Source organism: Tamandua tetradactyla, chromosome 19 (genome assembly GCF_023851605.1).
Source record: "Tamandua tetradactyla isolate mTamTet1 chromosome 19, mTamTet1.pri, whole genome shotgun sequence".
In the NCBI taxonomy this organism is placed as follows: Eukaryota; Metazoa; Chordata; class Mammalia; order Pilosa; family Myrmecophagidae; genus Tamandua; species Tamandua tetradactyla.
This window is the reverse complement of record NC_135345.1, coordinates 2,077,092-2,101,897: the sequence shown is the minus strand read 5'-3', so window position 1 is coordinate 2,101,897 and position 24,806 is coordinate 2,077,092. Positions and strand designations below refer to the sequence as shown.

At 64.3% G+C, this 24,806-nt stretch overlaps 2 protein-coding genes across 2 annotated transcripts in view; both read left to right on the top strand.

Moving 5' to 3' along the window:
* ZFYVE28 (zinc finger FYVE-type containing 28) overlaps positions 1-6,890 on the top strand; it is an 82,578-nt gene extending 75,688 nt beyond the window's left edge. Inside the window, exons 9-13 of the mRNA XM_077136239.1 lie at positions 2,389-2,555; positions 2,884-3,000; positions 4,259-4,363; positions 4,752-4,855; positions 5,100-6,890. Coding sequence (XP_076992354.1) covers positions 2,389-2,555; positions 2,884-3,000; positions 4,259-4,363; positions 4,752-4,855; positions 5,100-5,231 — 625 coding nt within the window. The 3' untranslated portion in view covers positions 5,232-6,890. The remainder of the gene's footprint in view (positions 1-2,388; positions 2,556-2,883; positions 3,001-4,258; positions 4,364-4,751; positions 4,856-5,099) is intronic.
* A 6,533-nt stretch (positions 6,891-13,423) lies between these two features.
* MXD4 (MAX dimerization protein 4) lies at positions 13,424-24,506 on the top strand. Its single transcript, XM_077136238.1, has 6 exons — positions 13,424-13,549; positions 13,634-13,733; positions 16,371-16,400; positions 20,293-20,407; positions 20,998-21,160; positions 21,491-24,506. The coding sequence occupies exons 1-6, from the start codon at positions 13,486-13,488 to the stop codon at positions 21,631-21,633; spliced, it is 615 nt and encodes a 204-aa protein (XP_076992353.1). The 5' UTR covers positions 13,424-13,485; the 3' UTR covers positions 21,634-24,506.
* Positions 24,507-24,806: the final 300 nt, after the last annotated feature.

Sequence of the window (24,806 nt, the reverse complement as noted above, 5' to 3'; positions counted from 1 at the left end):
GGGTGGGGGCTGGGGCGGGGCGAGAGCAGCAGGGGCCTCATCCCCACAGGGCTCCCTGCTGGCCTCGCGCTGCAGCCCCTGGCATGCCCTGGCCAGCTCCGGAGCCCCCCAGGCAGCCTGCGTGAGGGTGGGTGGCCCCGCAGCAGCAGCAGCTCTTGTACCCATTTTGGGCAGGTGGCCCCTGCACCGGCCACCCAAAGAGTGGTGGGTCCCAGGCAGGGCTCAGAGGACAGAGCAGTGCCAAGTCATCCAGGGGTTGTCGACCACCAGCATGTGGCCTCCTCTCCGTGGAAAGCCTGCAGTCTCCACCCGGCCCCTGTCCCCAGCGTGTGCCCCACCCCCTTGCACCCCGAGCCTTCCATTTTCCCCCTGGCTCCAATGAAAAGGCAGATGCTCAAAGACAGACATGCGTGCACCCCACCTGGTAAAGAAAGGGGCTCTGGGCCCCCCCAGAACCCCCACCCTGGGGTCGGCCTCCACCCGGGACTCTCAAGGGCCCCCCTTTGGTGCTCCTGGGCAGGTTCGCATCTGGGCACAAATCCATGGGGTACAGCTCACTGCCTGTGCGGGAGCTCAGACCCTGTGCGCGTGAGAAGCCATGGGCAACGAGGGACACCCCAACGCTTGACAGCAGCTGGGGGATGCTCTGCAGACTCGCCGGCGGGTAACCCCATCAACTCACTCCCTATTCCGATGTGGGGCTCATTCCCCAGGTTCTGCTGGGACCCCCACGCCTGCATACTTGCGGGGGAACCAGGCCTGCTAGGACGAACCCACAGTCTGCTCCGCCTCCGGGGTGGGGGTCTTTTGGGGTGACTTGACTGATGCCTAGCGAGCTCCCAGAGCCCGGCCCCGGCTTGTGCCTCTGAAACATGCGCAGTGACCAAGGATGCTCGGCATAGGGGGAGGGTGGGGGCTGGGGGAACAGCAGGCCACCCCCCACCCCCACCCAAAAAGACAGAGCAGGAAGCCCGTGGGAACTTTACAAAATTATAACAATTTTATCTGTATATAAAAGAGTTTGCATCTGTTAGATAAATCCCATGCCATGGTTCAGCTTAAACAATGAGAATTCATGATTTCCCTAAAGGCTAAGACAGAAAGAAGTCCAAATCAGGGCCTGCCCGAGGCAGTGTGGCCCCCTGCAACCCCTCTAGGCCCTGAGCCCGGCCGGGCCCCTTGTGGCCGCTCCCCACTGCTCCCGTCCAGCTGAACTGCTGCTTCTGGCTGCTCCCTCCCCCCTCCCCCTCCCCCTCCCCCTCCCCCTCCCCCGCCCCCTTCCCCCTCCCTTCCCTCCCCCTCCCCCTCCCTCCCCCTCCCCTCCCTCCCCCTCCCCCTCCCCTTCCCCTTTCCCACCTTCACCCTCCATCCCCTTCCTTCTCATTCTCTGAACTTCCCTCTGCCTATGAAGGGCCCGAGTAGTAGGACTAAGCCGGCTGGGCTCACTGGGACAGGTCTGAGAACACATTTTCCTGGGGTTCGGGCAGCTCCAAACCACTGCAGCATCCATGAAACATGATGTTGTTTGGAAAATAACAGTAAAAGCAGGAAATTAAAAATAGGATAGTAGAAATAAAAATATCAAGGAGAAAATTGGAAGAAAAAGTTGAAGAACTTTCCTAGATATTAGGACAGGAAGACAAAGCTGAGATGCAAGGTCTGGGAATCAGAGGGCAGCAGGTGGCGTCCCCTGACCTGGGTAGACCTGGTCATCGAGCATGTCGTCAGGAGGGTGTTGGGGAGTTGGGGGGCAGGAGGCTTCTGGGGGTGGATCCTTTTTCTGGAGCCGTCGTACCAATTCCAACAAACTGGGGGGCCTGAAACCCGACGATTACTGCCTCCGAGGCTAGGAGGCTGCAAATCCAAAACCTGCCAGGGCCGCTCCCTGTGGCTCCAGGGGGCACCCCCTCTTGCTTGGCTGGCACCTGGGGACCCCAGCATCCCTTGGCTGGTGGCCACGTCACCCATCTCTGCCTTCTCCCCCTACCCCTCCTCTGAGGACACTCGTCCCTGGATGTCGGCCCCCCTGGTCATCTGGCCTGGGCCCCTCCTCTAAGACCCCGTACTCGGTCACACCTGCAGGGACCCTTTCTCCATCGCCCGGTCACAGACCCCGGCTCAGGGCACTTGCCTTGTGGGGGCCCCTTCCTGATGTCCCCAGGGCTGGCCTAGGCCAGGTGAGCTGCCCCAGGGACTCCGAGGCCGACGACACAGAGGGGGCTGCAGTGTGCCCGCCCCCGTCAGCACCCACGGCTTTGAAGGCACAGGAAACTGTGCTATGGGGGCTCCACGCGGGTGCCTTGGGGCACGTGGGCTTCTGCCTCCGCGGGGACCACTGCGGCCCTCTGCAGCCCACTTGTGCCCCGTCTCCCCCTCTCTGCCCAGCAGCTCCGCGGCTGGCTCCTGTGCATCAGACGAGACGGGGCCGGAGGCGGCCCCTGTGACCCCTGCAACCCCCACAACCCCCCCAGGGCCCCCGGCCCTGCGAGAGAAGATCCGTTCCAGGTTCCCCAGCAGCCACGACCTCATCCACCGCCTCTTCGTCTGCATCTCAGGTGCGGGGCCGGGCCGGGTGGGTGGGGGGCACAGACGGGGTGGATGCGGTGCGAGGGACCAGGTCAGCCTCATGAGGCGCTGTCCATGAGCACGTGGCGTCACTCGCAGATGGACCTGGGGGCTGCCAGGGGCGCGGGTCCTCCCGCCCTCGCTCACGCCCGAATCTCCGTCCTGCCAGGGGAGCCGTCTCTGGGGGGCTGGCGGTCCCCCACCCCTGCCTGGCCTGTCCGCCTGGATGGAGAGCCCTGGTCGGGCGTCACCAGCCCACAGCGCTCGTACGCTGGCCTGGGCTTCCGTCCGTCCTTCTGTTATTCTTGCTCCCCCCAGGGGTGGCTGACCAGCTTCAGACCAACTATGCGAGCGACCTCAGGAGCATCCTCAAGACCCTGTTTGAAGTCATGGCCACCAAACCGGAGACAGACGACAAGGAGAAGCTGCACAAGGGTGAGCCCTCGAGGGGGCCTGGAGCACACTGTGCCAGGCACCGCACCCCCGGTGGCCGTGGCTGCCATGGTCCCAGGGCAGTGCCCTGGTAGGGCCCAGGCAGGAAGCTGTCGGGCAGCAGGTGGGACCCCGGGACCCCCCCGCGCTGTGCCCCCTGCACACGCCCAGCAAGGCTGTTGGCTCCTGGTGGCCGGCAGGCCCCAGTGGACGCAGCACAGATTCAGGGGGGAGGGTGGCGAGGACTCCGGTGTCCCCAGTAGGCCACACGTGCATTCACACATGCACGTCACAGGCACACGCATGTGCTGCCATGCACACACACCCTGGAGTCATTGGCAAGGGGAGAGCACCAGGTCAAGTACTGACGAGGCCGGGGGAGGGGGGGCCAGCCCCTTGTGCCCTTGGGGGCGTGGCGGGGTCCCGGGGGTGGGGCAGGACACTGGCCCTCCTCCCGTCCTGGAGGAGCCCCCCCAGTCCCCCACAAGGGCTCCCGGTGTCCACACTCAGCCCAGCCCGTCCTGTCCTGGAGGTGACCGGGCCAGCAGGCCGCATCCTGGCCACTGGGCAGGGTGGGGACCAGCCCGGATTCCCCATACTGCCTCCTCTGCTGCCCGGGTCCAGGCGCCAGGCCGGGCTGCCCTGAACTCCAGCGCACCCTCAGCAGGCCGGTTTGGGGAGGCCTGTGGAAGGGACCAGCCTGCACATGAGAACCGACTGCCACCCTCGGGCCAGGGCATAGCACAGGAAACTGCACTCGGGGTCACAGGGCAGGGGAGGCTGACCTGGGCACATGGTGGGCGCAGGGGGCACCCGCGCTCAGGGCCCAACGAGGGGCCTCAGACCAAAGGCCAGGTACCCTGAAGGGCCTGGGACCCTGCAGAGCAAGCCTGGGCAGGCAGGGCAGGGCAGAGGGCCCGGCCACTCCCCCTGGGTCAGGGGCCCATCCACCCTTGCACCCCACCCTGCCCGGGCACAGGCCCTGTCCTCCATGGTGCCCCAAGAGGTCAAAGGGCCAGCAACGCCCACGGCCGAGTGTGCTGCTTTCTCAGAGCCTACCGCTGCAGCGGACAGGTGCCAGGAGGGGCCCTCTTCTCCTAAGGCAGGCACCTATTCCTGGGGGCGCGGACGTCCTCCCTTACACCCGGGCGGCTCCCCCTGCAGGGACCTCCTCCTGAGGGAGACCCGAGGGCCGGCCCCAGGCAGCCCCCTGCCCTGGGGGGAGAGCGCTTGTGCCCCCAACTGCGGCTGTCTCCCGCAGTCACGCAGACCCTGTGCAGCGCGGCCCTGGAGGACTGTGCGTTGTGCCAGGAGACCCTGTCGTCCTCGGAGCTCGCGGCCAAGACACGTGACGGGAACTTTGAAGGTGCGCGCGCGGCGTCGCAGGCAGGTGGCTCGGACGGCGTTTGCGAGCTCCAAGGGGCAGTGCCCTGCGGGTGGGCCTCGGGCAGGGCTGGGGAGGTCCAGGGCTGAGCTGCGGGCGGTTTGGTCACTTCCCATCTGCCCCTCTGCCGCAGAGGGCTGGGGCGGGGGCCTCACCAACCACGGAGCCCAGTGGAGGCCCCGGCACCTCCTGAGCCCCGGGGGCTGTGACTCGGGGTGCCGGTGCTGCATGGGGGTCCGTCCACGGAGGCGGCAGCATCCCTAGACCAGATTCGGCCACCGACGCGGGAGGGACCTGTGGACCGAGAGCCGGCTGGGGGCGCGGGTCCTGCCCGCGCGGGGCCCCAGCCCACGACCTCTCCCTGTGGCAGACCCCCCCGAGTGGGTGCCGGACGAGGCCTGCGGCCTGTGCACGGCCTGCAAAGCACCCTTCACGGTCATCCGCCGCAAGCACCACTGCCGCAGCTGCGGGAAGGTGAGGCAGGGTCGCGGGAGCCGGAGTGCAGGCACGTCTGCCGGGCGGCGCGGGGCCGGGCGGGGCGGGGGCGGGGGCGGCAGCCCGGGCCTAGGAGTGGGACCCGGGCTTTCCCTAGGGCCCTGCCTGTAGGCCCGGGGCCGCCGAGGCCTGGCTCGACGCTCGTGGGGTGGGCTCTGCTCCCGGTGCCAGGGCCGTGCGGGACGCCGCGCGCGCCCGGCTGAGCCGCCCCTCCCGTGCCCAGATCTTCTGCTCGCGCTGCTCCTCGCACTCGGCGCCGCTGCCCCGCTACGGGCAGATGAAGCCGGTCCGTGTGTGCACGCACTGCTACCTGTTCCACGTCACGCCCTTCTACAGCGACAAGGCGGGCGTCTGACGGCAGGGGTGGCCAGGCCCGGGCCGCGACCCCCGGACGGAGGCCAGGAGACCCTTCCTCCGTGCCGGCTGCGCCACAGAGGCCTCACTGCGTTCCGCCCAGACACACTGCGGGGCTCGGGGATGCCTAGTCCCACCCCCCTCCTCCCCATGGCGGGACGCCGGCTGGCGGTGCCAGGGCCATCGGGGGTCCTCTTTGTCCAGCGAGGACCCCCGGGGGTGCCCGATGGCTGCCTCCGGCGGGGGTCTGCCTGGGCAGGGGCGGGGGCCCTCCTCCTGCCTGCCCTCTGCCCCACCCACTGAGCCTTAGCAGCACCCTCTCTCCACCTTGGCGGGGAGGGGTCTGTGCCCCAGCCCAGGTAGCCCCAGGCCGGTACCAGGGGATAAACCCAGGCCCATTGGTCAGTGGCCTCTGGTGCAGCTCCTCCCAAGGTCCTGGAAGCAGGTCAGGGGTCCCCCACCCCACCCCATGCCCCCTGCTTGCCAGAAATATCTGGCTGTCCCCTCTCCCTCCCGGAGCCCTGGACCCCGCAGCTCTCCATGCCTTGTCCCCAGAGCTCCCCCTTTGCTGCCTCCCAACCCCACTGTCCTGCCTGGAGACCCTGGCGAAACAACGGCGGCTTATTCCCAAGGGGGATGAGACAGAAAGTAGACCACCCCCTGTCCCCTGCACCAGGAGCCAGTTCACCACAGTGGAGATGCTCACAGCCGGACGTTTCCTGGGCTCCTTCCGCCAGGCCACTGAGCACCGCGGGGCGCCCACCTGGCCACCACTGCTGTTTGCACCCTGGGACCCCTGGCCCACCCGCTGAGACCCCGAGGGCCCCGGGGCCAGGCTGAGGCGGCCTGTGTGCCGCCACCTCCTCAGGCTTAAATCTCAGGCTTCATTTTGCAATGATGATTGCAATTTTATTTTTAGAGAGATGACACACCTAACGCTTCTTTTATAGGATAAAAATCCAATTACAATTTAACCGTGGAATAAATATGCACAAGAACAGCTTCTGTGGGAAAAGAAAGAGTATATTATGGAGTGAATATTATGTATTTGAGATTATTTTTATTTTCTAAATGCTGTAATTCGAAGCCATTTCCATAAATCTATTTAAGGACTGCAGCCCCTCTCCTCTGGTGTGACCGACTCCCTTTCCTCGGCCTGGGAGACAGGGACCCACCCTCTTCTCAAAGCTGGTGGCTTCATCCTCCTCTAGCAGCTGGAGACAACTCAAGGGCAGGACCTGATGTCCCCCTGCCTGGAGGCCCTGCTTGCTCAGTGCCCGCAGAAACGGGTGCCCCCACCTTGGCCCCTGTAACCTCTGTCCCCGCCGCCTGCCGCGCACCCCTGCCCGTGGGGGGCGGAGGCCCTGGGATCAGGGGGCCCCTGGAGAAGATGCAGGAGGAAGGGCAGCAGCTGGGGTTGCCACAGCAATGCCGCCCTTCTTAGGTCCTGGCACCCGAGCCCTCGGAGGTGGGTGCTGGGGACCCAGGGGGTGGGGGCAGGGCTGTGACAGGCCAGAGGGTGAGGAGGTGCGCATCCAGGGCCCTGGAGTCTCTGGTTGCCCAATGCCTGCTCCCCACTGCCCAGCAGGGAGGGGGGGCCTCACTCCCGGGGCCAACTGGACAGAGCCACAGACGTGGTTCCTTTCAGCCCTTGCCTCCAGGCGGGCTGGGGCTGGCGGGACAACCGCCCCCGCGCTCCCTGCAGAGTGCCCCTTCCCCTTGCACGTGGGCCGCGCGGGCCCTCCCTGCCGGCAGGTGCAAGGGCGCGGGGCGTGGAGATCCCGGCCCGCAGGGCCAACCCGTGGCGGGGTCAGGCGGGGGCGGTGGCGGCTGGCTGGGGGTCTCCTGGAGCGTGAGCCTTTCGGTGCCGACCCGGGCGGGTAGGTGAGGACGCGGGCGGGGGCGGGGCACGGGAGGGCCCGGGTGCCGCTTCAGCCGCCACGAGGGGGCGCCCCACCCTGCCGCCTCATCTCGTCTGCACCCGGCCTCGGGTCCCCGGGTGCGGGAGAGGGTGGACGGGTCCCAGCGCGGCAGGACCCAGGGGCTGGGCCTCTTCCTCAGGGTCCCGCGGGAGGCAGCGGGGTCCACGCTCCAAATGGCTCAGGGAGGTGGGCGATAGGGGACCCCATGGGAGCTGGACGCCTCAGACCACGGGGATGGGGGACAGTCTTGTGTGAAGGGTGCCGGTTGCACCCCGCAGGAGGCAGGCAGAGACCCACCCACCCGCGCCCCACCCTCTGGGCAGCCTTGCTAGAGAGCAGGCCTTCTTCAGCATCACAGTCCTGCCATCAGTGACCCGGGGCAGGGCCTGGGGTCTTCAGAGCCTTGTTCCTGCTTCTGAGACTGGGGTGCATGGGTGGGGGGCAGCTCTGGGCCAGCAGGAGCAGCTGCTCAGTCCTACTCCCGCCAGGTAGACTTGAAAACATACGGGAAGGACTCAGGGTGGCTCCTTTGCTGGTGGGTGTGTGCGCTCCAGAAAGGCTGAGGGCACCTCGGGGCCGGGGCTGGGGGAAGGTTGGCAATACAGCCGCTGCAGACCTGGCCCAGCCCTGCTGCACCCTGTGTTTAAAAGCAGCTTGGCAGGAGGCTCCTAGGCTCGGCCCCTCCAGGCGTCCAGCCTGAGCATGGAGTACTCTATCCCAGGATGTGTTTGCTGGCATGGGGGCCCGGGGGTGTCTGGAAGACTTCCTGGAGGAGGCAGGGAGCAGGCCAGGAGGCCCGTTCCATCCCCAGGCACAAAGGTCCAGTCCAGAGGACGTCACATGGGCAGGGCTGACAGACGGGAGTTGGGGTGAGCCCCGAGGACCCCTTTGGTGAGAGGGTGACCTGCCCACCCACCCCAGCCCCTGGGGCGTCCACCTTTGGAAGCCACACCCATCCCCCCAGCAAGTACAGGAGTCTGCGGCCTCATCCATCTATGACTATTTTTTTCCTGAAAAGAATTTTGCTGTTTTTTTCATTAATTCATAATTTTTTTATCATTCCGTTCTACATATATAATCAGTAATTCACAATATCATCACATAGTTGCATATTCATCATGATCATTTCTTAGATCATTTGCATCTATTCAGAAAAAGAAATGAAACGAAAACAGAAAAAAATTCATGTATACCATATCTCTCACCAATCACCAGCATTTCACTCTAAATTTAACATTTGTTCCCCCTATTATTAATCTTTATTCCATATGTTTTACTTGTCTGTTGATAAGGTAGATAAAAGGAGCATCAGACACAAGGTTTTCACAATCACACAGTCACATTGTGAAAGCTATATCATTATACAATCATCTTCAAGAAACATGGCTACTGGAACACAGCTCTACATTTTCAGGCAGTTCCCTCCAGCCTCTCCACTGCATCTTGACTAACAAGGTGATATCTATTTAATGTGTAAGAATAACCTCCAGGATAACCTCTCGACTCTGTTTGGAATCTCTCAGCCTTTGACACTTTATTTTGTCTCATTTCACTCTTTCCCCTTTTGGTCAAGAAGGTTTTCTCAATCCCTTGATGCTGAGTCTCAGCTCATTTTAGGATTTCTGTCCCACGTTGCCAGGAAGGTCCACACCCCTGGGAGTCATGTCCCACGTAGACAGTGGGGTAGGGTGGTGAATTTGCTTGTTGTGTTGGCTGGAGAGAGAGGCCAACATCTGAGCAACAAAAGAGGTTCTTTTGGGGGTGACTCTTAGGCCTAATTTTAAGTAGGCTTAGCCTATCCTTTGTGGGGTTAAGTTTCAAATGAGCAAACCCCAAGACTGGGGGCTCAGCTTATTGCGTTGGTTGTCTGCACTGCTTGTGAGACTATCAAGAATTCAAGCTGGGGAAGTTGAATTTTCCCCCTTTCTCATCATTCCCAAAAGGGGACTTTGCAAATACTTTATTCACTGATCAAATCACTCTGGGATTTATTGGGGCATCACTCTCGACAAACCAACAAAATCTCATGTCCTACTCAAGATTCCATGTACATAGGGTGTTCAATTAAGCTGTCTACATAAGTTATATTAGGAAATGCACTAGTCAAAATATAACTTTTGTACCAAATAAACATTTTTTGCTTTGGTCTCACACATAAGTTGAAGTTTTAAAATATTAATTACCATCTATTTTCAACACCTTGCAGTAATGACATTCCTTTGTTCTTCCTCATGGAAAAACATTTTTTAAATTTGTACATTTAGTCACTATCATCATACACTCTGGGCATTCCTAGATTATACCATCTCAATCTTTATTGTCTAGCTTTCTTTCTGTTTTCATTTATGCCCCCAGCCCTCCTCCCTCTATCATTGTCACATTCAGCTTCATTCAGTGTTTTAACATAATCGTATTACAGTTAGGTAGTATTGTGTTGTCCATTTCTGAGTTTTTATATTCAGTCCTGTTGCACAATCCGTATCCCTTCAACTCCAATTACCCAATATCTTACCCTATTTCTATCTCCTGATGGTCTATATTACCAACGAAATTCTCCAAGTTTATTCACTAATATTCTGAAAAGAATTTGAGGGGACATTTTGTTGTTTTGATTTGGGACATTTTTGTCTGCAAGTTAATCATTTCACTTACAGTTGTCTAATAGTGAGCAGCCTTGGTCAAGTGAGCAGAATCTGCCCCACAAATTGTTCACTAATATGCTTATTTTATTATTTTAAATAAATATAAACAATGCTGCACCGTTATGTTATATGGACGTTTAATTGCATCTTCATTAACTTTGATTTTTGCCATCTTCTTTTTGTATTTTGGAGACGATTTTTTTTTGCATGTCAAACTTTTGAGACGGTGCTCCAAACCTCGGGGGCCTGGCCTGGTGCCGTGGCTGGCTGGTGGGGTGGCTGCTGCACCACCCTGGGCTCTGGCCATGGCTCCGCTACTGACCAACTGTGACCTGATAGGCCCTGCCTCTCCGGGCGGAGGCTCCTGCTGGATCGGAGCTGATCCTCAGGTTTCCTGCCACTTCCTGGGCCCCCTCTGTGTCCAGCCCACCCTGCTTAGGGCCCCCCAGGCATCCTCCCATTCCAACACCCAAATGCCCCAGCTAGGGAAATGGAGGCACAGGGAGGTCAGGCGACTTGCCCAAGGCCTGGTGGCCAGACTAGGATGCAAAGCAGTCTGGCGGTCCCCTGGGTCCTTGGAGGAGCTGGTCTTGCACACAGTGAGGCCACAGGGCTGGGGGCTGGGGACCAATGTCCTGGGGGCTGGGCGATGACCCTGGCAGCCTCTGGCTGTGTACATCTCGCACAGATGCACTCCTGCCCCCAAGGGAGCTGTCAGAGCCAGGGTCTGAGGCCAGGTGGCTGTGGGAGACTCTGGAAGAGGGACAGCCAGGGGTGGGGTGGGGGGATGCTGCTCCCTGGTGCAGCATTGAAGTCCCGGGCACTGCAAAGAGCCTTAGGCGTGTTTCCCCATCAGGTGGGGGGTGGATCCTGGGTCCCGAGGAAGGGAGCCAGGCCTATCGGGGTGGGTAGGCTGGGAAGCAGCCTTCTCTAGGTCTCTTCTTAGGACCTTGGCTGCCCTCCTGGGGTGCTGGGAGGAGGGGGGGACAACCTTTTCCAGCTCTGGGCCAGGTACCCGCATCCCACCCTGAGGCCGCCTGTTCGGGCAGGCACCATCATCCCCGTTAGATTGCTAGGAAAACTGAGGCTGGGGCAAGGGCAGAAATCCCAGCAAGTCCAGGCAGAGAAGTAGCTCTGCCCTTCCACCCAGAATCCGAATGAGGGGTAGGTTCCCCCCAAAGAGTAGTGAGGAAGTTTGGACAAGCCAGAGCCGAGTCCAGAACTGTGCTGGGTCCAGGAAGGCCGCATGGTGGAGGGATCCTGGGTCCTGCATGAAGGGGGGTGGGCGGAGGCTCAGGGTGCGGGTAGGAGCCTATGCTCCTCTCCAGCACCTCATGACTAGTCAGTCCTGCAGGTCCCTACTCTGGAGAGGGGGTACCAGTCTGGGAAAAGGATGGGGGGCGATGAGGGGGCCGCTGGCTCAGCCCGGATTCAGGGAGGGCTTCCAGGAGGAGCGGTCATGTACCTGCTCACAGAGGGGCTCAGGTTAGGCGGAGTTGACAGGACCCCTACCCACCCAGCGCCTCCGCCCGCCCCCGTATTCCGGGACACGTGCCCAGGGAGCTGCGCACCTCCCCCCCCCCCCCCCCCCCCCCCCGTCCGCCTCCCTGTCCTGCCTGTCCCGCTGGCCGGCTCTCCCTGGTGCAAGCACCAGCCTCACACCAAGGCAGGCTGGGGCCTGCATCAGGAAGGGTCGGGCCTGGGTGTGGCTGGGGGTGGGGGTCCGAACTGGCCTAGGTAGAGCGTAGGGGATCCCCCTCTCCTAGGCTGAGGTCAGGCAGGCAGTGGCCCACCTGGGCCCACCACTGCAGCTTCTGTAGCCCAGGCCCCAGGGTGGGTCCTGCACCCTGCCTCCCCTGGGCACCTTTCCCACCAGGGCGCAGAATGCACCTAACTCCCAGAATTGGGGACCCCTTTACCCTGCTCGGCTCTGGGCAGCTCTCCGGGCTACTCAGGAGGACCCCAGTGAGGAGCTCTTGCTGGCAGGGCCCTGAGATGCTGGCGGGGCGGGGTGTTGCAGAAGTGCAAAGGGCCAAGGTTAATACCCACAGGGGTTCTCTTCATGCCCCCACCCCCGCCCGCGGGAACTGGTCTTCCCATCCCGGTTGCACAGGTCGGACCCCAGCAAGCCGGGCTGGGCGAAGAGGGGGCTCTGGTATCGAGGCACCTGGGCCATCCCTCGGCCGGGGGGGGGGGGGGGGGAGTCCTGTGGAAGCTCTCGGATCTGCTGGGGGCTGCCAGGAGACCCCGGCCAAGTCACTAAACCTCCTCAGAAGTCTCGATTTCCTCATATGTGAGCTGGGGATGAGAAAATGCACAGGAAACGCCTACATGGCATTTACAAAAGTATAAGGTTTTTACACTTTATTCGATTTGCTGGTGGTAGCAGCTGCCACACTCCCCCATCGAGAACTTCTGCGGTGGTGCAGGCAGCTCGGTCCACAGACCCCAGGCCTGCCGGCCCCGCTCCTCGGTCACCAGGCCACCGACCTCAAACAGAAGCCACTGGGAAGCGGAGGGGGCCGGAGGCGCCCGGCCAAGAGGTGCCCTCCCGGACACGCCCGAGGTCTGAGGCTGCCCCGCGAGCGGAGGCTCCCTCTCCTCGCCAGCTCTGGGCCAGCCCCAGGGTCCGAGCCCCCTCGGGCCGCCGGGCAGAAGCTGGAGGAGTCCAGCCGCTCCCAGCGAGGTCAGCTCCCCTCGCTAGGCTCCCCACGGAGTGGATCAGTGCTGAGCTTCCTGCAGGGCAGCCGTAAGGCCCGCAGCCCGGCGTCGCGGAAGCCCCTCCGCACCGTGGGGCAGCCCCGGGCCCCTCCTCCAGCCAGGGCGCCTCGGGCAGCTCGGAGCCAGCCGCTCCCTCTCGGGGCCTCCGTTTCTTCCTTGAGGTCCCTGTACCCCTCCTCACACGCCGGGCCTTTCCTGGGCGTCAGTCTGTCCGGCGGGGAGGGGGCTCGCTTTGCAGCCCCACGCGCGACCCCCAGCTCCCCTGGCAGCGCAGCGTTTGTCGCCGACCGGGCTCAACAGCTTCCCCGCGGGCGCAGAGCTCGGGCGGGCGGGGCGCAGGGGGCCCGGCGCCTGGCCCACGGGTCCCCGCGGCTAACGGGTCCTGGGGGCGGGGCCGGGCTCCCCGCACGCTCCCCTTTCTCTCCACAACGCGTCGGGCCGCAGCTCCCGTCATTGGCCGGCGCCCCGCGGCCGCTCATTGGCCCGCGGTCCCTATTTTACATAGACTCCTCTGAGCCAATCGGTGCCCAGCGCCTACTTAACATGCACGACCGCCGCCAGTCAGCGCGCGAGGGGGCCGAGCCACCACGTGCTGTTGCTAAGCTTGGGCTACTAAATTGTTACTACCGTGGCCGGCCTATCGCAGCCGAGCTTCGGATCTGTCAACATTCTCGGCCCCTGCCCGAGGGGCTCGCCGGGTTTCCATTGGCCGCGGCCCGCCTCGGCACCCGCCCCCCAGGTCGGAGCGCGAGTCCTCATTGGCCCGGCCGGCCGCCGCTCGCCCTGATGTGTCAATTTGCGGGGCCCGAGGCGCAGGGTGGCGGCCGGGCGTGCTGGAAGTCCGCGGGCTCGGGGAGCGGTGCCGCGGGGCGCGCGGGCGGGCGGGCGGCGAGCGGGGCCGGCCGGGAGGGGCCGGGCCGGGCCGGGGGCGGCTGCCGCCGTCCGGGAGCGCGGCGGGCGGGCACAGAGGATGGAGCTGAACTCCCTGCTGATGCTGCTGGAGGCGGCCGAGTACCTGGAGCGCAGGGACCGAGGTAGCCGGCACCGCGCCCCTTTGTGCTCCGGACGGCGGGGGGTGGGGGGCCGGGGGCTCCGATGACCGCGCCGTCTGTCCGCAGAGGCCGAGCACGGCTACGCTTCGGTGCTGCCCTTCGACGGCGACTTCGCCAGGAAGAAAACAAAGGCGGCCGGCCTGGTGCGCAAGGCCCCGAACAACAGGTACCGCCCCCCGCCGCCGGACCCCCTGGGTCGGGGTCGCCCCAGCTTGGCTGGACCCGGGCGGCACCCCGCGTCCCTCGCGGCCCAGCCTCGACCCGCAGCCCCGGCCGCCCCGCGCGCCCCGGCGGCCAGCCTGGAGGAGGCGGCGCTCGCCCGGGCTCCGCGCTGCCCCGCCTGCCGGCCCCGCCCGCGCCGTCGCCATCTTCCCCGCGGCCGCGCCTCCCCGGCCGCTCGCGTAAACAGTGCCACGCGTACAGCGCTCGCCGCCGGGGTCCTGGCCGCTCCCCGCCCCGACGCGTTCTCCGCTTCCTCGGGGAGGGAAAAAAGTTGTCAGCGGGGAAACTGAGGCTCCGCAGAGGGCAGGGTGAGGCTGCCAGCCCTGACCCCAAAGGTCCCCCTCTCCGCGGGTGGGTGCATCCTGCCGCGTCCCCCCTCCCTGACCCAGGGCCGAGCCTGCCCCTCTCTGGGCTGAGCTGACCCCGCGCCCTGGTGCTTCTGATGCTCGAACAAAGGCGACCCTGCCCTGGGCCCCAGCCTCCTCCCGGGGTGCCCACCTCAGGCTACGCAACCTCGTGAACATGACAAACTCCAGAGACCAGTACAGGGGGCACTTCAGGGGGTCAAGAGGTCTTCGTGGGGAACCAGGGTTAGCTGAGGGGTGAGGGGCAGGCTGTGACCCCCTGTGTCTCGGGCTGTGTCCCTTTGGCCCTGTTCCATGGGCTGCAGAAGCTCCAAAGCTGGTGCTCGCATTCTGGTAAGGAGGGGTCACTGTGGGGCAGGGCTCGGCGCTCCTGGCCCTGCCAGGGGCCCCTTTTGGCCTCTGCTGCTCCCCTGCCGTTCTGCCAAGACCCCTGCTTGCAGGGGCTTCAGGGCCCCTTGGCTGAGGCGGGCCTCATTCCTGTGGTTTGTTGGTTCTTGGGAAACAGGAAGGCTGGCACTGGGACCTGTCTTGAGTGACGTCCTGGCCCTGGGGGCGCTCGGTCATTCTCCAGCTGCCCCAGCTGGGGTGTGTGTCCAGGCCCGATCCCCCTGCTTGGGATGGTTAGGGTGAGGCTATGGGGGGTGTCCCTACAGCCAGCCCCCCACAGCAGGCCAGGTCCTGCCACCCATGGAAAGCTCTGGGCTGGGACCTCAGGCTCCCACTGCGTGGAGCACCCAGAGCTGATGTCCAGCGCCACGACCAAGGCTTCCTGACCATTTCCTATGCTCACAGTGTCTCACATGCCCAGTTTCTTAATCTTCAGGGAGGAGGGGAGGAAACTGAGGCCCCAAGAAGCTGACTTACTGGTGCAGGGCTACCCCCTCCCCTGCCAGCTCTGGGTGACTCATCGGGGTGGTCCTGGCCTCCCTGTCTGATGGGATAGGCATTGGGGGAAGGAAGCATAGGGTCTCCTGCACCTGTGCAAACCTCCCTTACAGGGGGCCTGGTTTACAGGGACACTCCCTTCCCAGGGGGTGCTTATGGCTGTTCTGACCCCAGATGGGGAGCTGGGGCAGAGTAGGGGGTCCCTGGGCCCTGACCACGCAGACATCCACAGGCCTGTACAGCTCCCCATCCTGCTGCAGTAGGAGACAGGGTCCGGTCATAGTTGGGGGGAGCGGGGGTGCTAAGGAGCCATCTTTGGGGCTTAGCAGGAGGGGGCTGAGCCAGCTTTCCTGCTGGGACTTGCATTCCACTGGAAGGCGAGGAGAAGACCACTTTCCTCGGGGGGCTGAGGAGTGACCACGTGGTTCACCTGGCCCCAGACCCCTGCAGAAGTACGTCCCAGCACCTGGGCCTCACACACCTCTGCTCAGGGACCTGCATGCCGAACCTCCCCCCAGGATGGGCTCGGGGCCCCCTCCACCCCCCAGGCTGCTGGGGGAGTGTGCCCTGTTTCCAGGATGGCTCCCAGGCAGCCAAGCTTTGGGTTAAGGGTTGCCCCTACAGGTGGGTGATTGGGGAGCCTGCTGCACCCCCTTCTTGTTCCCAGCTGAGTGACCAGCAGGCCCTGAGCCCCCGGCCCCGCACGACTGGTGATGGGACCGTGGTGGGACCGTGAGCTGAGCCCAGGCCCAAGCGGCAGGTGTACCCAAATGGGGAGGCGGCAGTGTGAACAGATTGAGGCATGAGGGCGCCCATGGGAGACGCTGGGGTGGGAGAGAATGCAGGTGGCAGCTGACAGAGCCTCGGGCAGGAGGGCACTGGGGGGCAGTGCTTGGCCTGGAAGGGTCCCGGGCCATCCTGGTGACACTGTCCACTGCAGCCCCCAGCTAAGTGGCCCGATGGGAGGGGGCATTCCAGGCCTGCGCCTCTGTAGGACCAGGGGTCTTCAGTCACACAGGGGCCCCCACCTCTGGAGGGCCCCTGTCCTGAAGGGCTCCGGCCAGTCTGCAGGGAACCCTTTGTGCTGGCCCACTCTGGTGCTACGGAGAGCCGTGGGTGATCGGTACCACTGCCCCTGGCCTCCCCGCCCACACCCCCACCACACCCTGGGAGGGCCTCACCCAGAGAGCAGGGTGGCTCTGGGTGCCCTGGCCCTCATTGCCGCCCCCTGCCTCAGCCCTCTGTGGTTCCCCCTATCCCACCCCCGCCTGCCCCTCCTTGCACTCGGGGACAGGCAGTGCAGTGAGTGGCGTCTTTCTGTCTCTATGCAGGTCTTCACACAATGAACTGGAAAAGCACAGGTAAGTGACCTCCCAGCCCCAGCCCCATGTGAGCCCCCCCCCCACCAGGCATCCTGTCTCCCTTCTGGACCGCCCACCCAGAGCTTCTGCCCTTGCCAGGTTGTGCCTCGTTTGGGTCAGTCTTAAAGGGACTGCTCTGGCAGGACAGGGACCCAGGTGGCCGCTCTGACGGGGAGTCAGGAGTAGGGGCTGTGTGCTGGGTGGCCCCTGCGCCAGCTGCCTGGGGGAGGTTGGTCTGGTGTAGGTGGTCTGAGCTCTCTTTGGCCCTCAGGATGGTGGCCTCTGGGCTGGTTTGGCCTCCCTGTCCGGGCCTTCCTGCCCCCTGCCCCTTGCCCCCATGTCTCCTGGGGCCTCCTACCTTCCTGGGAGCCAGGGCTTGGGTCCTGGCTGAGGGGTAGTGGGATGGACGGCAAGCCAAGGCCATTCTTCTTGGGCCTGGGGAGGCACTGAGCCCGTTGGCACCTTAGCCCTGGCCGCAGGGCAGACTCGCCAGCCCCATTCTCAAGTCAGCCCTGGTCCCCTCCTGGCTAGGAGAGACCGCGGGCTCCAGGCCGTCTCTGCCTCCGCTGTCCCTGAGGACCGGGCCTGCTTTGCAGGGGGACGTGGGGTGGATCTGCTCTGCAGGCTGCCCTGCAGGGACAGAGGCAGGCTAGGCCAGGCAGCCCCCCGGGCGGACCCCTGCCCCCAGGATGACAGCGACCCCTTGAAGTGGCCACCCTTGACCCTTGCTCCCCTCTGGGCTGGTTCTCCCCTCTCTGGGGCCCGGGAGTGGATGTCCGCAGACACGTGCAGCCCTGCCGCCTGCCCTGGGGCCTTTGGAGCAAGGCTAGTTCCCCGCACCCCGCCCCTGTGCCCCGCCTCCCCGCCCCCGCGCATGCGCCCACGGCAGCGGCAGCTTCCGCTCCCCTGGGATTCTGTCCAGAGCTGGGCCCGGCGGGCAGACGGAACGCTGTGTTCTTTGGAGAAGTTGCACTTCCTGGACGGGGGTGTATGTGTGTTTGGGGGATTCCCTAGAGGCCACGGAGGTGGGGCCAGGTGCAAGAGCCGAGAAAGAGCCAGGCAGGCCCTGAGTTGCCTGATGTCAGAGGAGGTGGCTTCACCTTGACCAAGACTCAGGAGTCTGGGCAGGTGGGGCAGCGTGTTCTGGAGGGCTTCCTGGAGGCGGCACCTGGGAAAACAGCCCTGTGATGAACACAGACAAGAGCTGGGGTGATGTGGAGGGGTGGGGCTGGGGAGCTTGTGGGCGAGGTTAAGGGCAGGCTCTGGTCTCTCTTCCCTGGAGTTGCCCTTTGACCCTGACCTTGGTCTTTCTCACTCTTCACAGTGTCTGCCCTGAGTTTGGGTCTCATGGTTCCTTTTGAGACAGAGAAGGGAGTAGATGGCAGCTTGGGGCCTAGTGGGACCTTGGTCATTGCTGGGCTGGACACCCCAGACTGCTGGCTGCAGGAAGGAAGGCAGCTCCTGGCTGGGCAGCCCAGTGGCCCCAGATAGGCAGGGCCTGGACACACCATTTGGAGGCATCCCTTAGCTGGGGCTTGGACTGGCACTGCCCATAACTGTAGCTCTGAGCTGGTCCTGCCCCCTGGGCCTGTCCCTGCCCTCCCACCCCCACCGAGCTGCCCCTCAGGCCCCCTAAGGCTCCGGTACACTCAGTAGCTGGCCTTGGGCCTTCCTGAGGGCCTCACAGGTGTGTGGGGAGGGGACCCCAGCCATCCTCACGCCCTAGTGGTCCCCCACTCACACCCCAGTGGGAGGTGGCCTTGAGGCCTCTGCCCTGCCAGTGCAGGGCCCAGCCTGAAGGTGTCCCTTGCCTTATCCTCAGTCCCCCGGCCCCCTGCCTTACCCCCAGCCCCCTTGCCCAGCCTTGCGTACCCTGCCCTACCCCCTTCTTGAGCTGCACATTCCCCCTTAGGCAGGAGGGCACTGTCCAGGGCTATGGGTGCCATCAGATGCTCCCTGGGGCCTGTCTGTCCTTTGTGGGGAAGTGGGGGGCTGCCATGACTCCTTGGCCTCGGGGGGTCAGCTGTGCCTGTGCAGCGTTCATCCTCCTGGTTTGGGCACACACAACCCCCCCTCCCCCAGCATGGTGCAGCTCCCCTGACCCTTAAAAATGCATGAGGAACCCGTGTTTATGAACAGGAGGTGGAGAGTGGCGTGCTCGCTCTGCCCCCCACCCTGAGGGCCCCCTTCTGCTGGCAACGGACTCTGCCCTGCACGTGCCCCGGGGCCCTGGCATGGGAGCTGCCCGGCTTGGAGCTTCAGCTTCCTCCTTGGGATGGGGCTGGCGCTGGCGGTGAGGACGTGGGGAGGGAGAGTGAGTTGCCTGGGGGGTGGCTCTGCCTCCCGACCCCACACAAGGCTTTTGGAAGCGGGCTCTGAAAGCTCCCTGAGTGCTTGGCCACAGCCCCTCTTTCCTTTAAAACATCCCCCTTCTTGCTTTCCACCCGTTAGAGCTCGCGCGTTAGGGACGCTCGCTGTGCGTGTCTTACCCCCCTTGCTGTCTTGTTGCTGGTTTTCTTTTTTCTGTCTTGCACAAATGTGCCCTTTCTGATAATAAAAGTAGCATGTGCCCTTTTTTTTTTAATCTCAGAAAATCTGGAAAATACAGAAAAGCACAAGGCCAAAAAATAAAGCCTGCCAGCTGCCGCATGCGACGTACTGGCTATTGGTCCCGTGGTGTTTTGTGGCTCTTTCCTGTGTGTCCACTGTTTTTTTAAAAACAGAACTGGGTCACTTGTTACACGTGCACTTCCGTCTCCTGATTTTCTCTCTGAATGTTTGTGTTTGCAAAAACACGGAAGACGCTAAAGTGATGACATGGTCATCTCTGGCTGGCGGGATCTGGGGTGCTCTCAGTTATTCTCTGCTTTGTGTTGACCTGCAGTTTTGCATAAAGGTCACCTTACTGCTGGTGTGGGGAAATGCTGGATCCTGAAACCTGCCGTTTACGACGGAGGGAGTGGGCAGGGGTGGCATCCCATAGCATTCCCACCTGTGCACAGGGCGTGCTGGTTGTGGGGGGGGGTCTCTGTTTCCACGCTCAGCCTGGGCGGGGCAGTTGTGGGACAGCAGCCTGAGCCTGGGGTTGGAGTTTGGGGCCCACGTGGCCGAGGGCCACCTCCTCCCCGCGGCTGTGTGTGTGTGGGGGGGTGGCTGCCCTCCCCCAGACTCCCTGAGACTAAGTGAGGCTGTGGCCTTTGGGGGGCTTTGGGAAGCGGGGAGCCCCGGCAGCGGGGTGGTGGGCCTGGGACTCAGGCGGGAGGCACAGGCTGGCGGCTAGGTGTTCCGGGCAGTGGTTTTTCCTGCCCTGGCTTGGCTCTATGGACATGTGACGGGAGCCCGGGTGAGCCCAGCAGCTGGGGCCTGGCCTGTCACGCGGGAAGCTGGCCCTCCTGGGGTCGGGGGGCAGCCGCAGCTGCGGTCCTCCCTGGACACCTCCTGTGGGCGCCCCAGACCTCCCCTATCTGTCCGGTTGGGCTCCCCTGCTCTCAGTGGGCAGGCTTTGGAGGATTGTGGCATGTGGGCAGAAGCCACCACACCTGTGCCGCCAGCTCAGAGGGAAAACACGCCGCTGTATGGGTCTGGGAGGAAAGGGAAGTGGGACTCGGGGTGGGGGGGCTGTGGCGGGAGGGGGCTGACCCTCGGCCCTCCTGCTGTGGCCACGAGCGAGCAGAGCATGCTGTGCTTGGCAGAGGTGGGGGGGGGGGGTCCTGCACACCTCTGGACCAGCCCCCGTGGCCTCCCGCCCCAGGCCACCTCACGCCAAGGCCCGGGCTGGGTCCTGGCAGCGCCTGGCAGTGGGCACTGGGGAGCTGGAGTGCCCCTGGGGGGCCCTAGCAGCCAGGCCGAGGCCACCCCCTGCCCATCCTTATGCATGTCCCTGGCCTTGTAGGCGGGCCAAGCTCAGGCTGTACCTGGAGCAGCTCAAGCAGCTGGTGCCGCTGGGCCCGGACAGCACCCGTCACACCACGCTGAGCCTGCTGAAGCGAGCCAAGATGCACATCAAGGTGGGTGGGCTGGGCGCTCTGCCCAGGGGGCAGCGGGGGGCAAGGTACTTAGAAGGCACCCCCACCCCTTCTCTGGGTGGTAAAGGGGCAGCTGGAAGGAGGTGTGGGGCTGGGGGTTCCGCCTGCTGCCATGGGCCAGGCGGATGGGACGTTGGCAGCCTGGGGGGTGCCGTGGCAACGCCTGCTTAGGGGTAGGGGAGGGGTGGGGAGGGGGCGGAGGAGGGGTGCGGGTGGGAGAGGGTCATGGGAAAGGGCCCAGCTTCCTGGGCCTGGGCTGCCCCTCCCAAGGGCTTAAGAGCCAAGCCTGCTGGCTTTGGGGTCTCAGCCTCAGGGCTGGCCCTTTGAGCGGGGTGGCCAAGGAGGCTCGCAGTCAGATCCAGGGAAAGGTGGAGAAGGGGCGGGCACTGAGTGCCGGAGTCCTGGGCGTGTGGGGCAGGGCCCCGTGCTCGAGAGCGGCTCAGGGTCGGTGGTTATGGCACTTGGGGGCACCTGCGGGCATAGGGGAGCCGCGCAGGCTGGCCTCGCACAGCAGGCGGGAAGTGTGTGGGTGCCTTGGGCCGGCTCACCCCCTGCCCATCCCCCCCCCCCAGAAACTGGAGGAGCAGGACCGTCGGGCGCTGAGCATCAAGGAGCAGCTGCAGCGGGAGCATCGCTTCCTGAAGCGGCGCCTGGAGCAGCTCTCACTGCCGAGCGTGGAGCGCGTGCGCACCGACAGCACCGGCTCTGCCATTTCCACTGATGACTCGGAGCAAGGTGGGGGCCGGTGGGGTGGGGACTGGGTGGGGGAGGGGGCCGGCGGGGCGGGGGGGTACCCTGAGGCCCACCCTGCACGGTGGGCCCCGCCAGCTCCCCCACTTGGGGAAGTCGAGTCTGGGGTGTTGTGGGAGGGGGTGATGGTGGGCTGCAGCCGAGCACCTGGGATGGAGGGACCCCCCGCCCCCCGGCCTCCACCTGGCAGAGGGAAGGGCCGGAGCCGGGCCCCAAGCCATTGGCTTCAGAGGTGCTCCCCTAGCCCCCCTGCTCCAGCGTAGACCCTGGGGCTGGCCCCCCCAGGTCCTGCTGACCATCCTCTCTGTCCCCCAGAAGTGGACATAGAGGGCATGGAGTTCGGGCCGGGTGAGCTGGACAGTGCCGGCAGCAGCAGCGACGCTGATGACCTGTGCGGCCTGCCGAGCGGCCGTGGCCTCAGGCCCCCCTGCCTGCGGGGCTGCCCCGGCCTCTCCTAGGCCCGGCCCCGCCAGCCAAGCACTTGAGCCGTCCAGGCCTCCCTGTGACTGCCACCAGACTTCTCCGCGGGCCACCGCCGTGCCATTTGGGACGCCCCCATTGCCGCCGCCGCCCGGCCGCTCCTCCCCATTGGGCAGGGCCCCCGTGGAGCAGGGCACAGCTCCCACCCCGGCGAGCCCAGCGTAGCGCCCGCAGTCTGTCCTCAGAACCCTAGTCATTCCGGAAGTATTAAATGTCATTGCTGCAAACCTCGGCGGGCACCGTGTGGGGGCTTACTGAACACCTCGGGGCTCAGACCCCCGCCCCCTGGATCCCAGCAGGACACAGTGGACCGAGGAAGGCAGGGAGGAAGGAGCAGCTCTCCGTCCATCCGTCCATCCGTCTGTCGGTTCACGTGGGCTCCTGAGGTGTGGACAGAGGGGCCCAGGAGGGTGGGCGAGCACCCTGGGGCAGGGGAGCCGAGAGAGCTGCAGGTCTCAGGGGCAGGGGCTCTTGGGGCAGCCCGGCCTCCCGCGTGGAGCGAGTACCTGCTTTGTTAGGAGGGGCTGGCGACCCCCCCGTGGCACATGCATGCCCGTGCTTAGGCACACAGGCACGCGCTCACTCGCACATGCACACATGCAGAGCCCCAGAGCCACTAGGCCCTGGGAGGCCAGCCTTGAGGGGTCCCTGCACAAGTGCAGCCCTGCCCCCCCCCTTGCTTATCTGCACCTGACCAAAAGGTCCAGTTGTTCCACACCGGGGGGGAGGGACCTCTCCTCCCAGCAGGGCTGTGGTGAGCTGGGGGGACACAAGTTGCTGCCCCTTGGCCTTTTGAGGCCTTTCTGCCCCATCCACCCCCTTTGAAAGAAAAGCAAAAAACCCGCCAGCACTGCCCTGCCTGCAGGTGCCCGCCAACCCGGGCCTCCCTCCGGTCCCCCTGGAGGGGTTTCCCCACGAGTCCTGCCTGTGGCAGGCGCTGCAGGGAGAGGGGCTCTTCCCCAAAAGCCAAGACAGGAACCGTTTTTTTTAAAAAGATAAAAGCTCTAAAGTCTGTCGGCCAAGTGATGTTAGCGTGTGCCGTCTATATTTCCCGAACGAGATTTTTGTACTCTATTTTCCTAGCTGTTGTCGTGTCCTTGTGTGCCAAGGGTGGGGTGGCCCCAGTGTCTCAGGGACTCGTCTGTCACCGCCGTCCTAGTATGCCTTGTGCCCGTGTGTGGCCTGGCCACCCCCACCAGCATGTCCTTCGAGGCTCTCGGGGTGCCCACAGCCCTTGCCAGCACGTCCCCCATTTGACCCTCCGCCCCGGAGGCAGCCCCTCTCCTTGGAGGGGCTGCCGCTCTGGGCCAGGTCAGGGCTGCGCTGGCGGGTGTGCCTGCTGTCTGTGCCCTGGCCCCGCGGGTGCCACTCTGCAGCCCAGGAGTGTGCTCACCAGAGTCCTTGGTTCTCAGCCCGTACCTGGCTCACACCCGCACCCCCTGGCTTGGTGGAGGGCCCCAGGTTTCAGACCTCGGCAGCTGATAGAGACAACTGTCCTGTTCTGGGGGTGCCAGCTTCCCTGGGCATGAGGGCTGCTGCTGGCCCTTGGTCCCCCAGGCCTCGTGCCCGGACAACACAGCAATACTCGAGTCAGCCATGGGCAGGCACCCAGCAGCCCTTCTGGTGCGTTTTAGCCGATATCCAAATTTCTGGGAGAAATTAGCGGTTGTCTTGGTCACACTGACTGCTACCCCCAGGGCAGTGGCCTCTTGAGGCCACAGTGGGTGACCCCGGCACCAGTTCTGGCACAGAACCTGCCCTGCTGCGGCTCAGACGGGGGCAGAGGGCAGAGGGCGGAGGGCAGGCGGTCCTGGGAGCGCAGGCTGACGGGCTGCCTGTCCAGACACCGTGGGGGGGGGCGCTGTGAGGAAAGGGCTCAGTGTTGGGGGGTGCCGGGAGGGCTGGGAAGGGGCTTCATCCTGCTCAGGCCAGGCCCCGGCACGTTAGTTCAGGGCAGGCCCAGAGCACCTGGGTTTTAGAGCCTGGAGAATCCTGGGGCCCTGGGTGGGGGTGAGGAGCTATGCTTCGTTGCTCTCCACCCGGCCCCCGGCACTGGGAAGGGGCTGCTTCCACCTCTGGCCAGTGGAATCGATGATTGGCCGGGCCTCCCGGGGGCTCAGCCCCTTGCCTTCTTGGGCCTTAGTGCCGTTGGCCTCCAGTCCCCACGGCAGGTGAGCTGGCCCTGGCCTTCACCTGCCCGCTCAGGGCTGAGGGCTGGGTGACTGGGCTGGGACTTCCATCCCGCTCCTCCTGGGCCCAGTGGCCGTGGCTGGGGGCTGTGCTGAAGCCTGCCAGAGGGTTGTGGCATCTGCAGAAAGCCACTAGGACAGAGCCCTGGGGCACTAGTCTTCTCCCCTGTGCCCCTTTAGCCCACGTGCGCTGCCAGGAACCCCAGGCTCAGGTTGGGGTCTTCTCGCCCTCCCCAGCTGGCCGAGGAGAAGGGCCTGCATGAGCCCCGGGCCCATCCCTCGGAGGCCCTGCACCCCAGCCTGCTGCCCTGGGCGGTGCTGCCCCCCACAAGGCCCATGTACAGGGCGAGGCAGGCAGCCCCCAGCCCTGGCTCCATCTGGGTCAGCCAGCCCAGGCCCCCCCGCCGCCCCGCACGGAGGCCTCTGTCCACAGCGTGCCTGTGACCGGCAGGGGTGGGGCCTGTCCCGTCCACCGCGTCCTGGGCACCAGGGCAGGTTCCGTGCCAGAGTGGGGGCCTCGTGGGGGGCCGGTGCTGGCCAGGTAGGCTGCAGGCTCGGAGCTTCGCTGGAGAGTGAAACGGGGCTCCCACCCCCGGCCCCGCGGGTGGAACTGTGCTGTATCATTCTGTCTTTGTAATATAAATACAGATTTTTATACCTTGCGTCTCTGGCTGGCTTCCGGTTCTTTCCATCACTCTCCTTTGCCCTTTCACCTTCTCCCACTTCTTGGTGTCCACACAGAAGCTTGGAGCCCCTGCTGGGGGTCTGAGCCATCTGATTTGGGGGTGGGTATCATCACTTTGCCTACCTGCTTTCTGGTGGGGCTCCTCCACCCGCCAGTCAGCTAAAGCTGGAGCCACCCACATCTGCCTTCCTCGGGCAGTGGTGGGCCCTGCCACTCTGGGGGTGAATGTGGGTGGGCATCCCCGGGGGCACCAGGTCTGACCTACTACCCCTGCCCT

Excerpts from the sequence above, each read along its gene's own strand:
- MXD4 (XM_077136238.1), top strand. The coding sequence starts at position 13,486 with ATGGAGCTGAACTCCCTGCTGATGCTGCTGGAGGCGGCCGAGTACCTG. Across the intron at positions 13,734-16,370 it reads CGCAAGGCCCCGAACAACAG|GTCTTCACACAATGAACTGG; the intron begins GTACCGCCCCCC and ends GTCTCTATGCAG. Across the intron at positions 20,408-20,997 it reads GAGCCAAGATGCACATCAAG|AAACTGGAGGAGCAGGACCG; the intron begins GTGGGTGGGCTG and ends CCCCCCCCCCAG.